The following is a 17978-nucleotide window of genomic DNA, read 5'->3' on the forward strand; positions in this document are numbered from 1 at the left end:
GATAATTGGGCCGGCAGCAGCCGCAGTCTCCGCCCAAAACAGCACCGCCAACGTCACTCATCCCAAGCTCTCCCCGGCGCCCCCAACTTCATCTCCTTCCAACGTGAGAAGAAACCTGATCATTTTGCCTAGCGATGCTCTGTGCTGATTGCAACTGCAGATCCTTAAACCATTTATGATCATGAACGTGTGCAAGAGAATGTTGCCTGGCCTGCGCTCCGTCGCAACCAAGTCGGCATTTGTCCCGGCGCGGAACTTTTCGGTCTCTCCCTTCATGAAGGAAGCGGCGCACACTCTGCCTACGAAGAAGCCCGTGGGCGCGTTTCGCGGGGGGTTGGTTTATCCTGGACTGCGCTTCATCCAAAGGTTTATAAGCTTACTGATCATGAACTAGTCTGTTCGGATTCCTTACTGGCGCGATTGCTGCCAGCGCCGGAGTCTACTTCTATGTCCTGGGCGAGTACAGGATCGCGAACGAGATGCTGACAGAAGATATCATCGTACGTATATTATTTCCTCCCAAAACAGTTTCATAAGAGCTACTAATAAGGTAATCAGGCTCTTCAAGGAGCTACACAAAAGCTGCAGACGTACATTGGTGAACTAGAAAGGAAGGTGGACCAGTTGCAGAAGAAGAAATAAGCTTGAACATTCTCATTAATGCTGAATTTATTACCCCGTTCATTCAATTCTTCCATTTGTTTGCTCTGCGACATTCATATTCCCTTTTGCTATTCTACCGCGCAATTTCATCTTTCGGTTCCCAGCATCAATCATGTTGTTTAGCTCCAATTGCAGGGTCTGGCACAGATAAGCGCCAGGAGTAAAACAGCGATGGAGGATCACGTAATGAACCAACAGCCCTGTATACAAACAGTATTTATCTATATGTACACTAATACCAGCCATGTATGTCTTCTCTAATCATCTAGTAGTATATCGACCAGTTGGCGGCGAGTCGCTGGCGTCATCGAGCCAAAGCTTCCTGCAAACAAGACAAACTCCGGCACGGGATCATCTCCGGTCTCTCGAACCATCCATCCATTTTCGCGGAGATTCAAATCCATCCCATCATCGCCTTTAAACACCCTGAACCGAACCATGCCCTCCATCCTCTCCTAAACATGTATCACGTCGAACTCATTCCCAACAGCACAACCACCCACGCCACTCCGGGGTGGACCTACGTCCCCGATCGCGGTTTCGACCCAGCCAAAGCCGCCATCACGCCCGCCATCGGCCGCAAACGCGGAATCCGCGATCCAGGCCGAGCGGACCTCTCCTCACGACAGAACAATGCTATCGTTCGACATCTTGCGGAGCTGGATCGCGAGAATCATCGCGACGTGCAGATCTCAATTCCAGTAAAACAGAAGGATGCGTCTGGTCGAGGTATGCCATACACACACACACGCACACACATCGTACGTTCACGGAAAACACACATGCTAACCTACAACCCCCCAGGCACAAGAGGCAAAGTGACCTCCAACGTCCGCCGAATCCTACAATCCCAAAAGACCTTCCGCAATTACCTCGACGACGAAGAAGCCGCTCTAGCGCAGCAAGCATCCACCCAGCAAACCCAACAACAAACCTCCTCCACCTCCTCCTCGCACCGCCCCTCCATCAACAAGATCACCAAACCGGGCTCTACCCCTCGGCGCAGCTCAACACCCCTAACAGCAGCACCAACACCTAAACCCGATACCTCCTCGCGCAGTAATCGCAAGGCACAACAACAACAACAACATCAACGCCCCTCCTCCACCGCCCCGACCTCCTCCCGCGCCTCAACAGTAACCACCGCCGCCGAAACAGAAACAGAAACACCAGCACCCGACAAAGACCAACCCCAAGACAAAGACAACACCGAATCGAAGGAGGAGGAGGAGAAGCAGCAAAATCCCCATGAACTTATCAAATCCGAACACGACAACGACCCCCTCTTGAAATCATATATTCCCTCTGCGCCCTCGGAACGTATCATGCAGGCTTTGCTCGCAGAACCGCCGTTGACGTATCATGCATCGCGCGCTGGCCCGCCGATTGCGAGGAAGTCGCCGCGGTATTTCTGCTGTATGTGTGGGTATTGGGGGAAGATTCGGTGCAAGAATTGTCATTTGAGGACTTGTGGGTTGGGGTGTTATAAAGTGCATGAGGATTCGAGGTGCGGGGCGTTTTTCTAGTCAGGATGAGTGGAGGTAGTTTTGGGGGGATAAGATGACTAGGAAGTAAGAAGGTGGTAGCGTTCGGACAGTACTGCACTATTAGCCTTTGAGTCTATACTCAGGACACCACTACTGGATCTTCTGGCGGAAGCTTTCGAGCCGCTCCCCAGGGCATGGTGCATATCCCTACTAGTGGAAGCCCGCGCTGATGCGGGCTATATGAACATTTTGATACCCTATTAGATGCAACTAATTATGCTATTCCAAATCTAGCAATGCGTCTAAGCAACTGCTGTATAATATTCACAGATAGAATCAATATTTCAAGTCAATACCAGCCCGTGCTTCCTCTTCACGAATCTCAAACATAACCTGCACTCCCACAAACAGAGCACAGCACGCTGAGATGAGGTAGATGATGCCGGCCCAGGACCCCAAAATACCAGCCAAAAGACCCTCCAATCCATCTAGCCCTAACGCGAATCCGACCAGGTTGGCGATCATCATCATTAGAACGTTGCCGACTGCTCCAACGCCACAAAGGACGCGGTACGTTGTCGGGCGCGAACGCCACTTGCTGGCTGGGAACAGTAGTCTGCCGATGACTTCGGGCAGAACGAAGAGAGTTATAAGCCAGCCCCACATGAGGAGACGGGGGTTGATGTCATGCCAGAGAGCAACAAAGGTGAAGACAATAAGCGTGTTGAAGATCTGGCGGGCCTTGGCGTAGATCCCGGAAGATTTGCCGCGGTCGGCACTTCCTCTGCTGCCTCCACCTAGGGGCACGTAGAGATAGCGCACGATCCAGCGGTTGAAGGAGCGGTGCCATGCGCGCCAGAAGGAGGAGGGAGAGTAGTTGTTCGAAACGCAGCGTATCATGTTTTCGGTCGGGTCAATTCCGTCGACTAATGCCCAGAAACGGAAAAACCGCCATGGAATCAGAAGTTTAAGCCAGATGATATGCAGATTGAAATATGCCAACATGCTGAGCTCGCCAGCTGTGTACAGGGACCAGTCGGGGGACGCCTTCGAGATAGCCACGGCGTAGATGAAATGAAGTATGAGCTCCATGGCGAGTAGTGTCAGGAAGAAACGGACACCGTAGAGTACTGTCCGGGTCCGTGTAAGAGATGGAGGTGCGTATCTTTGCTGGGAGATGTAGTCGTTGAAGGTCAAAATAGGGCCTGTTAAGTACAACGGAGCGTAGAGAACATAGGCAAGGTAATAGCGCCCATTGAACGCAGCTGGCTCCGCGGGGATACTGACACGGTCGCGCTCTGACAGTGCTGCAGGATCGACTTGTTTCTTCTTATGTCTGTCAGATTGGATCCCGTATCGAGAGAGAAATAAACTTACTTCAATGGGACTGGCAGCGGGGTAGTCAAGGCACCAATAGTAATCCATGTTGAAACTAATCAATCGAAGGATCGTAATGTTGAAGAGAATCTCCCATCGGGGCATGATACCACCAAACCCGTCAAGGTAGCGACCCCAAAGTACCAAGGGTGCCTCCTTGTCTGCACCACTCGGGGCCACGAACAAAGAAGCCACCCATTCCAAATGGTAGCCGGAACAGAGTTCGTTCGCAAGCAGCGTTCCGATATTGAACAACCAAGTTGCCGCAGGGATGTACTTCCTGGGGAGATTCTTGGAGATTTTGTAGTTCACATATAGAATTGCGAGGACCTTCAGCGCGGAAACACCGTGAAGGGCTGTGATGAAGACGAGCGCGAAATAGAAGTCGAAGCTTATCCGCTGAGTGAGACGAGCATCCGCAGCAAGGATTGCCGGAGAAGCCTTAGAGGACCCGGTATCTCCGGCGACTGGGCGTACATAGCTGTTGTATAGACGGCGAAGCAAAGGGTGTCCGACTAGTAGCAGCAACAGGTATGGTACGTTATCGCGGAACGAGGAATACTGGTCATCGGAGTTGTCCTAGCAGAACAATAAAGTCAGCGTCTAACATGGAACAATTACACCAGTTACTTACAACTTGACGTCCGGGTATCCAGCCAGGCGACAGCAGATGAGCGTAGGTCGGATATGAAGGGTGGCTCTCTACATAATCAAGTCAGCATAGCTGCTCCTCTTGTAACAAAAAAGTGGTCCAGGCCTACCCTGCGACACCCCAATGGCCGTGATGAACATCAACGGCACAGCGATCAAGAAGATCACGTAGTAAATGTAGAACTCAAAAGTTCGCCATTTCGGAGGGGGAGCATTGCGCGCAATCGCAATGGCACGGGCATCTCTGGCGGAGGGAGCTCGCGTGTGACCCGCGGCAGCTTTGGGCGGAGTAGTAGAAGAGGTAGTAAGGCGGGTATCTAGAGTATCAAGGGAGTATAATCTCCGAAGCCACGAAAGTACTGAAAGAGGCATCTTAGCACTAGCATTGCGTAGTGCAACCCCTCAAAGACAAAGGAAGAGGGGAGACACCGTAAGGACGGAGTGCGGAGAGCAACAGGAGCGGATGTTGGGGAGATCACCGCGGATTCCATTTTTGGCTCAGGGGCGGATCTCCGCTGGGGTCACGGGCTGCTGGTTATGCCGCTGTCAGCACTGCATACCATAACAGTCAGCATGGATTGAACTGGAAATAGCATTCATTACATAAGTATCATTTCTATAGTTATCATTATAATTGATCTGATACCCTGCCATTTACGATATAGTAGTATTCTCGTGCACTTGAACTGGCTCGATAAGTGACTAATCCAGATATACAGGCATTGATTGGCCACAAACAATGTCTGACCCGATCAAGACTAGCGTACGCAGTCGCACCCCTCATGATATCAGATGACTAAGCCATTGCCTGCTTCACCAGGTTCAAGAGAACAATAGCCAGTCCATAGACATCAAAAGTCGGTGACATCTTCTTTATGCTTTGGAAAAGGTCATATACATCTATCAAGATGGCATCGCAACGTGTAAGGCTTTCACCTCAGACCCTTAGCCAATACACCCTTCCCCGGGGTCGCTACGTCATCTATTACAAATGGACTAACACAACTACCCCCAGATCGCATTCAAAGTATCTGGCACGGTCCAAGGCAAGTTCACGTCAATGCTCCTAAGCAACATCTATGAAACTTTTCTTTCTGTAGCAGACAAGTCTAATACATAATCTGGCAGGAGTGGGATTCCGGTAACTATACCCTGCCTTCTGCACGCTATAGATGCACTTCTCGCTAAGCACGCCGCGATCTATAGGGACTTCACTCAGAAGAGAGCCACTGCATATGATGTAAAAGGCTGGGTGAAGAACACACATTGTGGAAGGGTTTGTGCTGTCCCTCTTTACTACATGACTGACACTTTTCCCTTTCTGTCCATGAATCTTCTTTCATGTTGATATCGGGTAAATTACTTATATTAATACCATGCAGGTAGAAGGTGAAGCCCAAGGAACCGAAGAGTCTCTACAGAAGTTCCTCAAAGACATCAACAATGGACCCCGCCATGCACATGTCGTCAAGCTAGAGAAGAAGGAAATCGCACCCAAGGATGGAGAGGTAGAATTCGGGTTTATGAAGACTTCGGAGTCGGGGTATGAGGCCATGCAGTGATATACTATCTTTCCAAATACATTCCTTTCCGTTAATAGTGTACCGCTGCAAAACAAAATCTTGTTTGTCCTTCTGACATGAACTACTACTAGTAGATGATAATGTAATATTGATCCTAGCCTTTCCAACAACCCTCGTATTGAAAAGTCATCTGAAAGCCAAGCCAGCATCTTCAGAATCAATGACAACATCAAACGGAAAATGCAGGAGCAACAACAAATAGTCTGTTTCTAATATGTTCACCGGCCCCTGTCTGACGTCGGGGGTCAGGAATGAATGGAGCGAGCAGACCCCGGCGCAATCCCGAACTATCTTCGGCATGCCTTGACTCAAACGGCGTTCCGGGTTCTCCCGGTAAGGCGACCTGCCATAGAACACGGGGGGTCACAACTTGGGTACGTTTGGATGTAAATTACTACTTATTGTAAAGATGATCTTCAACTTATGTCCTTAATACAAATATCTGTTACAGTTTCTTTACAATTATCCAAAGCAGTACAGCAAAACGAGAGGTTTTCAAGCAACGTTTCATAACACTGAGTCAATCTAGTATTCCCATTTAGATACCACCAATCAACCACAACTCATACCCCATAAACCACCCCCGAGTCGCCGATTAAGAATAACCCACCCCGAGCAAGAAATTAACTAAGAAAGAAACACGGAGTTCGCGTTCAACAGACGCCGAGCATCCAAAACTACGTAAAACAAGGGGACCCCGGGTCACGGGGACCAGCCCAGATTACAAGGAGTCGTCCGTAATCAGATAACAGCAGCGAACTTACGCCGAAATATCTTCCCGTTCATCTTCAGGTAGAGAGATAATGGGAAGCAATTTAAATCTGCTTCCACTTCGAGAGTAGACAGAGCACACCAACTACCCATATACCCATGATCAAGATACAATTTCCAAGTGTGGTCATCGAACATCCCTATCGAAGGGCGATTCATACGTCCCGTACCTCCTATGTAAGTTCTAGGCTGCGCTGGATGACCCACCGGGATATGCAGGGCGCTTGGAAGCTTAACTTGGTTTCAAATGTCATTTTAATGCGAGGGAGTCGGTCTAATTAGTGATTGTAACCGCTAGTAATGGGTTGCTACTATTGGGACCTGGGATTCCAATGGTTTTTCGATAGAGGATCTGCGGTGAACATACTTGGATTGGGGGAGTTCGATGCCGAGCCTGTAGTATTTGGGCTATTGTTAACGCTAGTTTATGTCATGTGTATCCCTGTGGCGGTGATCAAGGCAGGCAAGCAGAGCACTGTAAGATGGGAAAGGAAGTTTCGAAGTAGTAGGCCTTACCTCTGGTAACTAAGTTATTTTCGAAGTCCTGCATTCCAATTATTACAGCATATCTGACACTTTGTATTTTACGACGTGGTTTAGCTACTACCATGCAAACCTGATTATTCTCAAAAACAAAGATGTCAGGCCTACGATTAACTCAACAGCGATAGCGATAAACACAGAAAGTCATTAAGACAACCCCCCAAATACCGCCCTGGCGTGGCGGCAACAGCGGCAACCTTGTAACTAATCCAGACCTTGTAAGAAACAAAACAAAATCCTCCTCGTCAAAATCGACACCCATTATCCATGGATACGAAAATTGCTTGGAAATTTCTACTGCAGACGTGGCTGAGCAAATTTGAGTTGTTAATGCTAAGATAACTAATCTCAGGGTCAAAAGCCTATACTGGGTCCTGATGTCTTGGTATAGTAGATGGATCCGGGTTTTCTCGATCCGCGTGACTTTTTTCTCTCACTCCTGCCGTTTTGTATGTATGGTTCCGGGCGCCAGTGCCACTCCCGGCTTTTGCCGAACCTTTCTGCCCTGTAGAGTCATACCCTGGATACGAGACAATGAATGGATGTTGAAAATTTTCGCTGGGGCTGAGGAATATAAATAGGGATGGGGGTTTAGAGGGGTTTGTACATGTAATCAGTCTGATACATAGGATATCGATCAAGCAACAAGTGAATACTTCATTATTGAGTTTTCCATATTATCTTCTACTACGAGCATACCGACTGCTTTCATACCCAATGAACTCGTTAACAGCCACGGCGCCCATTCGGGCTGCCATTCCAAAGTCATATATGCATATCGCTACTCGAAATTACTCCGGTGTCATTGCTATGAGCGGTCTGCGCTGTAGCGGGTCGTTGGTGGCAAATAGACATCAGACAGCTGGGAAGCGATTCATATCAACCACGCCCAAGTCGCAGATCAAGGAGTTCTTCCCTCCCCCGACTGCTCCTCATGTGAAGGAGGTGGAAACAGCTTGGGTCCATCCTGTGTACGTTCATCTCGCGCATGCATGATAGTGAGTGGAGCTGACAATACCAGCTATACCGAAGAGCAGATGAAACAAGTCGCAATCGCGCACCGAGACGCAAAGAATTGGGCCGACTGGGTTGCGTTGGGAACGGTGCGGATGCTGAGATGGGGCATGGATCTTGTGACTGGATATCGGCATCCTCCACCAGGCAGGGAACACGAGGCCAGGTTCAAAATGACAGAGCAGAAGTGGCTTACGCGCTTTATCTTCCTGGAAAGCGTGGCTGGCGTACCAGGCATGGTGGGAGGCATGCTGAGACATCTGAGAAGTTTGCGACGCATGAAGAGAGATAATGGATGGTATGCTACATCTCGCGATTATCAAAGATGACAGACACTGACCACGCCTAGGATTGAAACACTGCTGGAGGAAGCATACAACGAGCGTATGCATTTGCTGACCTTCCTTAAGCTCGCAGAGCCCGGATGGTTCATGCGCCTGATGGTTCTTGGAGCACAAGGGGTTTTCTTCAACGGATTCTTCCTGTCTTACCTCATGTCGCCACGCATATGCCACCGTTTCGTCGGATACCTCGAGGAGGAAGCGGTGATCACATATACCCGCGCAATCAAGGAGATTGAAGCTGGAAGTCTTCCCGCATGGGAGAAGACGGAGGCCCCCGAGATCGCCGTGCAGTATTGGAAGATGCCGGAGGGTCAGCGCAGCATGAAGGATCTCCTGCTGTATGTTCGGGCAGATGAAGCCAAACACCGGGAGGTAAACCATACACTGGGAAACCTAAACCAGGCGATAGACCCCAATCCATATGCCGCCAAGTACAAGGATCCGACAAAGGCGCATCCGAACAAGGGGATTGCAGACCTGAAACCCACTGGATGGGAGCGAGAGGAGGTGATTTGAATTCACATGCCAGATATTTGGTTTCTTTCAGAGACAACCGGCTGGACCGGGTCTACAATGCGGCTTGAGCGTCAGCATATTATTGTCAGTGCAACATCGGGCTTATCGAACTGGTGTTGATGTTTCATATATCCTAGATTAGCACATCCAATTTAGCGAAGAGATCTCCTCTCAAAGATGACGACAATGGATGTTATGAACATGGATAATGTTTCAAGTTTCCGCTCCGAGATGATCAGGAGTGATAAATCCCACCAGTAGTGATGGGAACGGGTGTTCCTGAGCGCAAAGATGGATGGAAAACCGTGCCGAAGTTTGGATGCGGGGCTTCCAGGCACCGGGGAGGCGCTAAGCCTAGGCAGGACAAGGGCCGCCCGGCCGGATGACTTTCTTGGGACGCTTTGCATGATTCCCTATAAGCACTTCCTAAAAGGAGGTGGATATCTGGAAGTTCGAAGTCATGAACCTGACTCGAGTGATGAGGCGAACAGCCCTACCTCAGGGGGAGAGCTGAATGAAGCAGAACAGAGAACAAAAAAAAAAAAAAAAAAAAAAAAAAGAAAGCAATCGGCACTGCTATTAATAACAGTGCAGGACTACTTATCTAGAAAGTACCACGACAACTCCCGGTGGCCGACGAGTTGGCACCGCGGCCATCGACCCGCTTCCCCTTTTAGTGGTAAAAATCCCCCTTTCGAGTCACGCCCAAATTAAATTCGTCGGCCGATCGATCACCATCACCAGTCACTCATCCGAGGCCCTATCCCTATTTTTAATCACGTCAAAACGGTTCCTGTTCCCCCCCGACGACCACCTGTCCTTTCCTGCTTTAGTGTGAGGCATATCCCATCTCTCGCCCAAACCGGATCTGTGCCCTCCAACGCCATACCGTTGAGATCTATCGTCTGCGAAAGTGCCAACCCTTCCCATCAAACAAACTGTCCAAAGCTTAGCATACGCCCAATATGGATGAATCTGTCGAGCCCGAATTCATGGCCCCTGTTCGAGCCTCGTCGCCCTCCCCCTCCATCCCAGCGACGCCGGCTATCTCCTCCTGTCCGTCGCCAGATCGTACCTTTTCGACCATCTCCTCTCTGTCGACTTCTTCCGCCACTTCCGCCGATGCCAGATCTTCCGTCTCCATCTCATCCAAGCGACGAGGATACATTCGCCCTCAGGGGGTCGAGTTTGCGGAGTCCGCCAAAAACCGGGAGAGTGTCATGAGCCTGGGTAGCATCGCTCATCTGCAATACTACTTTGCACGAACCGGTCTACTGGACGGCAAAGGTGCCCAGGCTAGGGAATTTAAGAAGAAAAAGAAGCCGGAGGATATGCCGCGACTGCTCTTGACCCCCAACGCTCGGTTTATTGATGACTTGACTCTCAGTCCGACCAGTGCCAGTCCCACCGATGACGAAAGTGAAAGTATAGATCCTAGGGAGGAGGTGTATGATGAGGATGTTGAAGTCATGCTTCCTCCCACGGTCAGTACCTACAGCATCAAAACGCACCACATCCCGCCCCCACCTAAACTCAAGGCTCTGCGGAAGGATCTGCGGGACGCATTGGAGAAAGCCGAACACAGCATCGAATCGATCGATGCTCAAAAGGAACCGCCGGCGGAGATGATTCCCCCGCGGATTAGTCTTTCGAGTGACGATATGCCCGACGCTGCGGAAGACCCCTCGCGTCAGGCGCCTGCAGAAGCAACCCCGCAGACCTGGCAAGAGATCCAGGGCATGCGGGTCCTAGACACTGTCACTTTTGCGATCCGAGCCGCTAAGATCTACTACACTGCGCATGAGCGACCCGATCGACTGGCGAAGATCAAAAGCGAGCGCGAAATACGACAAGAGCTGTTCAATGTGCTGGAAGTCCTGAAGCGGTGGGCCTCCCGAAACTTTGCGGACGGCCTGCGCGAGGACGAACGGTCTGACATTGTCGGATGGATGGCCAACGTGCGTGACATGTTGGCCCGGGAAGCTCAACTGGAGTCATTTGAAGCCAAAGAGCGAGCCGCCTGGATCTGGACCGAGGGTGAATGGATCGGTAAGGAGCGCGAGCGCGAGACTTTGTTCCTGCGTAGTCTGATCGGCTCCGACGCGCAGCTGCCGACATGGACTGCGCCGGAGGATGGCTCACCGCCACCCGCCATGCTGGAACGGCTGCGGGATGGACGCGACCTGGTGCGCGCCCATAATTTTGCCGTCAAGAACTCGAAGCGGCCGTTCCTCGATATCAAAACCTACCATCAGGATGTGGCCAAGCCCTACCGACGGGCCGAAAACCTTCGCTTCTGGGTGAAGGCGGCGGAGCTCCGGTGGGAGACGAAGTTGGAGATGGATGTGATGGGGATTGTGCATGGCAACAGTGAAGAGGCCTGGAGACAGTTCGACCAGGCTCTTCTGGCCTGGTGTAAAGTGGTGCGCGAGGAGCTCGTCCGAGACTGGCGCGAGAGGCGAGCTTCAGCAGCGAGCCTTCCACCCGACGATCTGGTGGTACGGCCTATGTGAGGGGGAACTTGGGAAAAGAAAGGGTCTACATGAGTAACTAACAACTTCGCTGGAGAGGGAGGAAAGGAGAGTTGTAATGATTGGGACTGGTTGAAACTGATTGGGACCACGTATGGCGACTGGTTATTGCGTTTGTTTGCTGTCTACTCCGACGCTCATTGATACCCCTTACTTGTCGGAGTGCAGTTGGATTTGAATTATTTTTGGTGTCACTCCTCATTTCTTCTGCTGTCCTCCCAGCCACGTCAGGCTGGGAGAAGCGTATAAATTCAACTTTTGGTCATCTACAGTCCATGGGACTGTTGTGTTCGGTGCAGAGCACACCTTTCTGTCTCTTTTTTTTTTTCTTTTTCCTTATCTTGTCCGATCATTTTTCTTAATCTATCCTGCACGGGGTCGCGGGAGGGATCCATGGATGGAAGTGTACATAGGAATGGCTGGCTGGTAGCGAGAATGCCATGTTTCGAGACGAGAACCATACAAACAAAGTAAACCAACCAACCGAACGCCACTCAGACGGGAGGAAGAAAGATCCAAGGAGATGAAGACAGGGAAAATAACCCAAGAGACCGGACTGGTGTAACGGTCAGGCCAAAGTCAATTTGGTTATTTACCATTCCCTTGAGGATAGAGTTTACTGACGATTGAAAGGGAGACTGAGGGGATTATCCCCCGGTTATTCCTTACTATTTCCTCCCCCCAAACGGGTGATCGGCTGCTCGCCTGAGAGCCCGAAAGGGACAGGTTGCCGCTTATCCTTCATTCCAACTGGCTTGACCTCCTTCTTCTCTCTCTCTCCCTCCCTCTTCTTTCCCTTGCTATGTCCGCCCCTCTGCTGCCCAATCGTCTATCATGTAGTCAGTCATTTTTGTCAAAAAGCAGTTCTTCTTACCTTGGTGTTGGAGAAAAAAAAAGAGACAAAAAGCAAAGAAAGACAAGCAAAGAGCACAGACGGTGTAGCCCGACCGCCTACACATTCACAGCCCGATTACTCCATTCTTATTATCTGACAGGCTGAAACCGGATAGGGGCAGCAGCAGACGGACAGGGAACGGAACGCAAACTACACTACTTTCTACTTACTACCCAAGCACATACTAGCTGACATAGCCCGGCCGCAGCGTTGGCGCATCCTCAGCCCATCAACCACATTCCTCTACCCACCGTCGTTCTTCACTAAACACACTAGTTCCTGGCATCCTACAGGCCAGCGCCCATCCCCCCTCGTGGATCGCATCCATGCGTGCCATGTCCACCGCGTCAACGGCTACCACTGCGACCACCCACCCCCCGGATGCCGGGGCCAACCTGTCCACGTCGCAGTTCTTCTCCTCCCCTCCTCCTCCTCCTCCACCCGCCCTGTCTATCTCCCATGTCGACCAGTCAATACCGCGACGAATCAAGCCCAAGTCGTCCCTACGAAGCCTCCGCAGCTTGGGCAGTAGCAGTGAACCCGACGATAACCAACAACACGACCTCGGCTTCGACAAGACTCTTGTCCGCCCGTCAATTCTCCGTCGCTTGTCCCCCGGCCTGGCTGCCCGCGTCAAGTTACTAGACGGTAGTAACAAACACAATAGTCCCTCTCGCAACCCCGGTGCTGTCGGTCGGATTCCCGAGGAACAAATCAAAGAACTCGACAAGACGCATCAGGATTTATCCAAATCTATCAAGATCGAAAAGAAAGGTCGCTCATGGAATGCTCTGCCTCGGCTACACAAAGATAGGAAATCCCACGAAAGTGATTCCGGCCACTTAGAGGTCCCCGAACCGCAGCTACCGGAAGCAACCCCAGAGGAGTGGGGGGAAGTACCGACACCCGACTCGGATCGTCCCCTGGATCTGCCTCCGGATCAAGGGCTGGAAGAAGAGGTTCCGCTGTCAGAAGAGGCCGAAGAGCCTGAAGAGGCTGTGAAGGTTGAGGCTGCTGGGGAAGACGTTATCGAGGAAGACCCTTTCGAAGAAGACGCTGTTGCGGAGCAAGGCGTTGCAGAAGAACTTGTGGAAGAAAGTGCAGAAGACGTTGCTGACGAGGCCGTTGAGGTAGAGGCTACTCTGGAAGAGCCCCAAACCGACATGTCTGTCGTTCAGCATGCTCCGGCGCCATTAGAGCCTAGGCCAGCGCCCCTACCTGACGTCCCCGAGCAGACAGACTTTGAGAAGTACATACAGAGCACCAATGAAGACGATTCGAATCCACCCCCGCCACCGCCAAAAGACTCTCCGCGCCCACGATCGACCACTTCCCTAAGCTCACAATCCTACTTCAACCCCCAGGGGTTGCAGCGCACGGAGTCCATCTACTCATTTTCTCGCGCCTCATTTAGCAACCAACTCTCCCAGCTGACGTCCATCCCCCTTCCGCAACCGTCGTCGCTCGAGGCTAGTATCTCATCCATTGCAACCGCCCCTGCGGCGGTTCGGGCGCTCACCGGAGCGGCAGAGCAAATTCAAATATGGGTCAAGAAGGCCTCGGATGTGCTAGGGGGGTTGGATGCAGAAGATGACGTGGAGTGGGCAGCTGCGGCCGGACGAGAAGGTCTGGAGGGGGTGGACAAGGCGATCATCCGGTTCGAGAGCCTGATCAACGTCTACGTCAGGGCGATCGAGGAAGTGCAGCTACGCGAGGATATTGGCGACGTGAGTACCGATAGCCTCCAGACGATCGTCGTGCAGATGGACACGATCATACAAAGCTGGGCCAACATCAAGAATCGACTCCGGGGAGTCAAAGGACAGGTTGAGCTGGCAATGGAGTGGGAAGAGCTGTGGGGGAACGTCTTGGGCGATGTGACGGTGGAGGTAGAGAGTCTCACCGGGCTGATCTTCGAGATGGAAGAGAAACGGCACTGGACGCTGGCAGGCGAGCAGGACTCTAGCGCCTCTGGGCTCGACATCAATGAGCTGGAGACCATCGTGGAAGAGACCCCATCCCAGGCGCAACTGCTGTCCAGCAAACGACTCAGTATAGATCCCATCCTTACCGGGCCACCGACGATGGACATGCCGGTTATTCAGACGCCACATGATGACACGAATCACTCGAACCTCATCGCGCTGTTCGCACGAATACAACCGTTGCGAGCGTCGCTTGATTTCTTGCCGATGAGAATGTCCATGTTCCAAGCGCGGGCTGAGAGGATCTTTCCCAGCGCGTGTGAGGAGCTCGAGGAGCGGCGGGGCCATCTTGAACAGAGCTTTCAAAAGCTAGAGCAGGATGCAGATGCGCTGCAGAAAGAGCTCAACGAAGACCGGTGGATCCTCGTCTTCCGTAACGCGGGTGGACAGGCGCAGAAAATGTTCGACTCGGTGGAACGCAGCATCGCAAAACTGCAGGAGGCCATCGAGACATGCGCCCATCTGCACGATACAACGTTGTTTACGAAACGTATTGAAAGCTACGAGGCCAAGAAGCAGCACTATGTGGCAGCGATTGAGCGGGTAGTGTCGATTATTCGCAAGGGTGTCGATGACCGACTGACGGTGAACGGAGAGATTCTGCGACTGCTGTCGGACATGACGTCAAGAATCGACGCCCTGAAGGCGAGTGTCCGGGTGATGGATGAGTGGCTGGAGGACATTAACTTTGTCCGATCACAGCATCTCCGGGACTCAATCTCGAGTATCATGACGATGGACAGTCCTCTGACCGGCAGTGTCGCCGATACTCCAGGAAGTTCTCCGGCATCGTCAGTGGTGATGACGCCCGCCAACCCTCTCAAGGGCTCTGCGACGCCTATGGGAACGTCTAGTCGACGTGGCAGCTCGGTCAGCTCAGCAGCGCGGACGACAATGTCCAAGATGCGACGGTACTCGGGCATCCCGCAGGCGACGGCCGCGCTGACCAGCAAGAAGTCGTCTCTCCCGAAGCCTTCGCTCACTGCGCCGTCACCGAGTCGGATGGGCGCCGCCACACCTACCCCTGCTGCGCGTAAGCCTGTCAAGCCGGCGCCGTCACCCATTCCCAATCGGCCGCGCTGGACCAACAGCACCAACACGAACGACCTATATGTCGGCCACGTGTACAAACCCAATCCTACCCCTCGCAAGCCCTCTGCTCCTGGCCGCACATCACGGCCCTCGTCGACTATACCCATGGGACCGTTCCGGCGCGACATGTCGGTCTCTCCGGCACCGATGACGGCGCGCTCTATGAGTCGTGTTTCCAGCCGACTGACGAATCGCAGCCCAGAGCGCATGGGCTCCCCTACACCTAATCGGTCTATCCTCGACCCTCCTCCTTACAGCAAGCTCCGGCGGCCAGACGGCATGTCGAACGCGCCGCGCAGCCGACAGAGCTTTGCGGGGCTGTCGTTCAGCCGCAGTGTGTCGCATGACCACGAACGAAACATTGCCAGTCCGACGAAGACGCCGCGGCCGGGCACCGCGCTGGGGCATTCCGCGAACCGGCGGATCAGCCTGATCCCATTGCCGAAGAACAACCTGACGCCTCGCAGCAAGCTCGGAGAGCGGCCGCCATGGCGGTAAATCGGGAAGATACCATACTATGTGACATAGCATTTCCGGGGGTCTTTGATTTCTAGCATTTCCGTTGTTCGATCTCGCATTAACTTCACACACACACTCATGTACTATGCATATTGGCATTGCGGTTCGGGAGCCAGTGGTGTCAGATACCAGATTGCTTGAAGCCGGTTGTTAGATTGATTCCCCACTCGCATTGATTTAGGAGTATTTCATTGATTGAAGGGAGCGACTTCATGTATTGGGGTATGGTTTAATTGCAATACACTTTATATTATATATGTATATTATTTTATTTTCGTTTTGATTATACCAAGGATCTCCCAATGATAAGCGCATCAACGAGATCAGGACTATTTGCCAGACGCGCAGCACCCGGCACACGACCAATAACCTGAAATCCCAGATTCTCCCAGATCTTGACCGAAGCAACATTATTCTCAAAGACGAGGTTAAACACGGAGTATTTATATCCCTAGCCAGAATTAGCACCCACCCAGACCCCCCCCCCCCCTCTTTCTCCAAAGAACACAAAGCAAAAAAAAAAAAAAAAAAAAAAAAAAACGTACCAGTTTCGGCGCCACCTCCAAATAAACCTCCCCCATAACCCTCCCAACACCACGATTCCTGGCCGCGGGAGTCGTAAAGAACCCGGCATTACAAACATGCGAGCAGCGTCCTACACCAGTCTCATTAGCATATCCCCAAATCCGCCACACAAATCAAATCAAATAAACAATGAATAAGTGAGAGAGAAAGAAAGAGAAATACCCGGGTAATTCGGCTTCACATAAAACGTCCCCAGACAAACGCTCTCCCAATCCCTCCCCTCCCTCAACCCATCCCCTTCACCATCATCGACAACAGCAACCACTGCAAACGTCCCAAACCAATACGTCCGGTACAGGTCATACTCGAGGGGGGATTCCATGGGATAGGTACAACCTTTGAGAATCTCTTCGGAGAATTCCCTGTGTAGGTAGTGGAGGAGAGAAGAGGGGAGGGAGTCGGGCCCCGTGGTTATGGGGTAGAGAGTGATGCGGGTGTTGTCGCGGAGGGTGCGGGAGATGGGTTGGAGGGAGGATGAGTTGGGGGTTGGTGGGGGGATGTGGGTGGTGGGGTCTTCGAGGAGGGAGGGCATTTTCTCGTTCTCGTTGATCTCTATGAGAATATGGGGGAGGTGGTGCTAGTTGTGTATATGGGGGGAACCCAGTGTGGTGGTGAGATTGAGGTGGTAAGGGAAGAAGAGAGAGGGGGATGGTGAGTTAGTGAGGGGGTCATTTGGGTTATATGGTTTAGGTCTGGTGTGTGGGGAATGGAGATAGAGATGTCGACGGTAGGGCGTGCATAAGATTTTTAGTATGAGATTGGAATGGGATGGATTGATTGACTGTTTGATTCTTTTCTTTTCAGGCACGGTGGGGCAGTGGAATGGGGGGGGGGTTTGTACCATATATTGCCATGGATTGAGGGTTTGTGTGGCGAGTGGTATGTACTATGTAGTATAGAATGGATTGGTTGATTGTCATTGGGGAATGGCTATCAATTGATGTCTATTTTACTATATTCTGTGTTTAATACCCAGTCTGTCATGAGGGTTAGGACATGCATATCTGCATAACTGCATGTCGATTTGGCTTATCAGTCCCGATCTCGGAAATCGGATACTTCGGGTGGTTTTCCGGTTGTTCTGTGGCAGAGCAGTTATTCTATGGTCTATGGCAGCGCCTTTATATCTCATCGTTCAGTAGGTTTATGACCTCTAATATAGGTGACATGCTATTCTGAGTATATCCTGACATGCTGTACTTGGTACTTTGTGTGTCATTCACAGTAATTGCAGGTTAATCCTATATTTAGTTCGTTTCATTCCTACTATATACCGTTGATCCTCATCATTGCAGTCTCTACAACACTCTCATTAACCTCTATATACATAATCTACACAATCCACTGACTTCATCCATATCATACAATCCGGGTATCCCATCTTTACTTCTTCCCATGTTTTCTAGACCTACCTCCCCTGCA

General features: G+C 51.5%; 7 protein-coding genes across 7 annotated transcripts; 5 read left to right on the top strand and 2 right to left on the bottom strand.

Annotated features, from left to right (window-relative positions):
- Window positions 1–1078: 1078 nt before the first annotated feature.
- On the top strand, window positions 1079–2411 carry BO83DRAFT_330378 (putative HIT finger domain protein). The gene is made up of 2 exons (XM_025528234.1): window positions 1079–1392; window positions 1468–2411. The coding sequence occupies exons 1-2, from the start codon at window positions 1125–1127 to the stop codon at window positions 2187–2189; spliced, it is 990 nt and encodes a 329-aa protein (XP_025392123.1). The 5' UTR covers window positions 1079–1124; the 3' UTR covers window positions 2190–2411.
- A 13-nt stretch (window positions 2412–2424) lies between these two features.
- On the bottom strand, window positions 2425–4550 carry BO83DRAFT_454257 (putative glycerol:H+ symporter (Gup1); the record flags this gene model as incomplete). The annotated part of the gene is made up of 3 exons (XM_025536959.1): window positions 2425–4106; window positions 4162–4229; window positions 4289–4550. 3 exons carry the CDS (start codon window positions 4548–4550, stop codon window positions 2487–2489), a joined length of 1950 nt encoding a protein of 649 aa, XP_025392124.1. The 3' UTR covers window positions 2425–2486.
- An 834-nt stretch (window positions 4551–5384) lies between these two features.
- On the top strand, window positions 5385–5970 carry BO83DRAFT_374945 (acylphosphatase). The gene has a single exon (XM_025530330.1). The coding sequence runs from the start codon at window positions 5555–5557 to the stop codon at window positions 5738–5740; it is 186 nt and encodes a 61-aa protein (XP_025392125.1). The 5' UTR covers window positions 5385–5554; the 3' UTR covers window positions 5741–5970.
- Window positions 5971–7792: 1822 nt separating this feature from the next.
- On the top strand, window positions 7793–8949 carry BO83DRAFT_395588 (alternative oxidase; the record flags this gene model as incomplete). The annotated part of the gene is made up of 3 exons (XM_025533084.1): window positions 7793–8046; window positions 8097–8387; window positions 8439–8949. The coding sequence occupies 3 exons, from the start codon at window positions 7793–7795 to the stop codon at window positions 8947–8949; spliced, it is 1056 nt and encodes a 351-aa protein (XP_025392126.1).
- A 551-nt stretch (window positions 8950–9500) lies between these two features.
- BO83DRAFT_131564 (uncharacterized protein) lies at window positions 9501–11604 on the top strand. The gene has a single exon (XM_025526100.1). The coding sequence runs from the start codon at window positions 9915–9917 to the stop codon at window positions 11460–11462; it is 1548 nt and encodes a 515-aa protein (XP_025392127.1). The 5' UTR covers window positions 9501–9914; the 3' UTR covers window positions 11463–11604.
- A 686-nt stretch (window positions 11605–12290) lies between these two features.
- On the top strand, window positions 12291–16220 carry BO83DRAFT_374949 (KAR9-domain-containing protein). Its single transcript, XM_025530331.1, has one exon. It carries the CDS (start codon window positions 12702–12704, stop codon window positions 15948–15950), a length of 3249 nt encoding a protein of 1082 aa, XP_025392128.1. The 5' UTR covers window positions 12291–12701; the 3' UTR covers window positions 15951–16220.
- A 34-nt stretch (window positions 16221–16254) lies between these two features.
- BO83DRAFT_434132 (GNAT family N-acetyltransferase) lies at window positions 16255–17294 on the bottom strand (the record flags this gene model as incomplete). Its single annotated transcript, XM_025535756.1, has 3 exons — window positions 16719–17294; window positions 16517–16626; window positions 16255–16422 (listed from the first exon to the last, which is right to left on the bottom strand). The coding sequence occupies exons 1-3, from the start codon at window positions 17086–17088 to the stop codon at window positions 16255–16257; spliced, it is 648 nt and encodes a 215-aa protein (XP_025392129.1). The 5' UTR covers window positions 17089–17294.
- Between the last annotated feature and the right edge of the window lie 684 nt (window positions 17295–17978).

This window comes from Aspergillus eucalypticola, assembly GCF_003184535.1.
Source record: "Aspergillus eucalypticola CBS 122712 chromosome Unknown BO83scaffold_3, whole genome shotgun sequence".
Lineage (NCBI taxonomy): Eukaryota > Fungi > Ascomycota > Eurotiomycetes > Eurotiales > Aspergillaceae > Aspergillus > Aspergillus eucalypticola.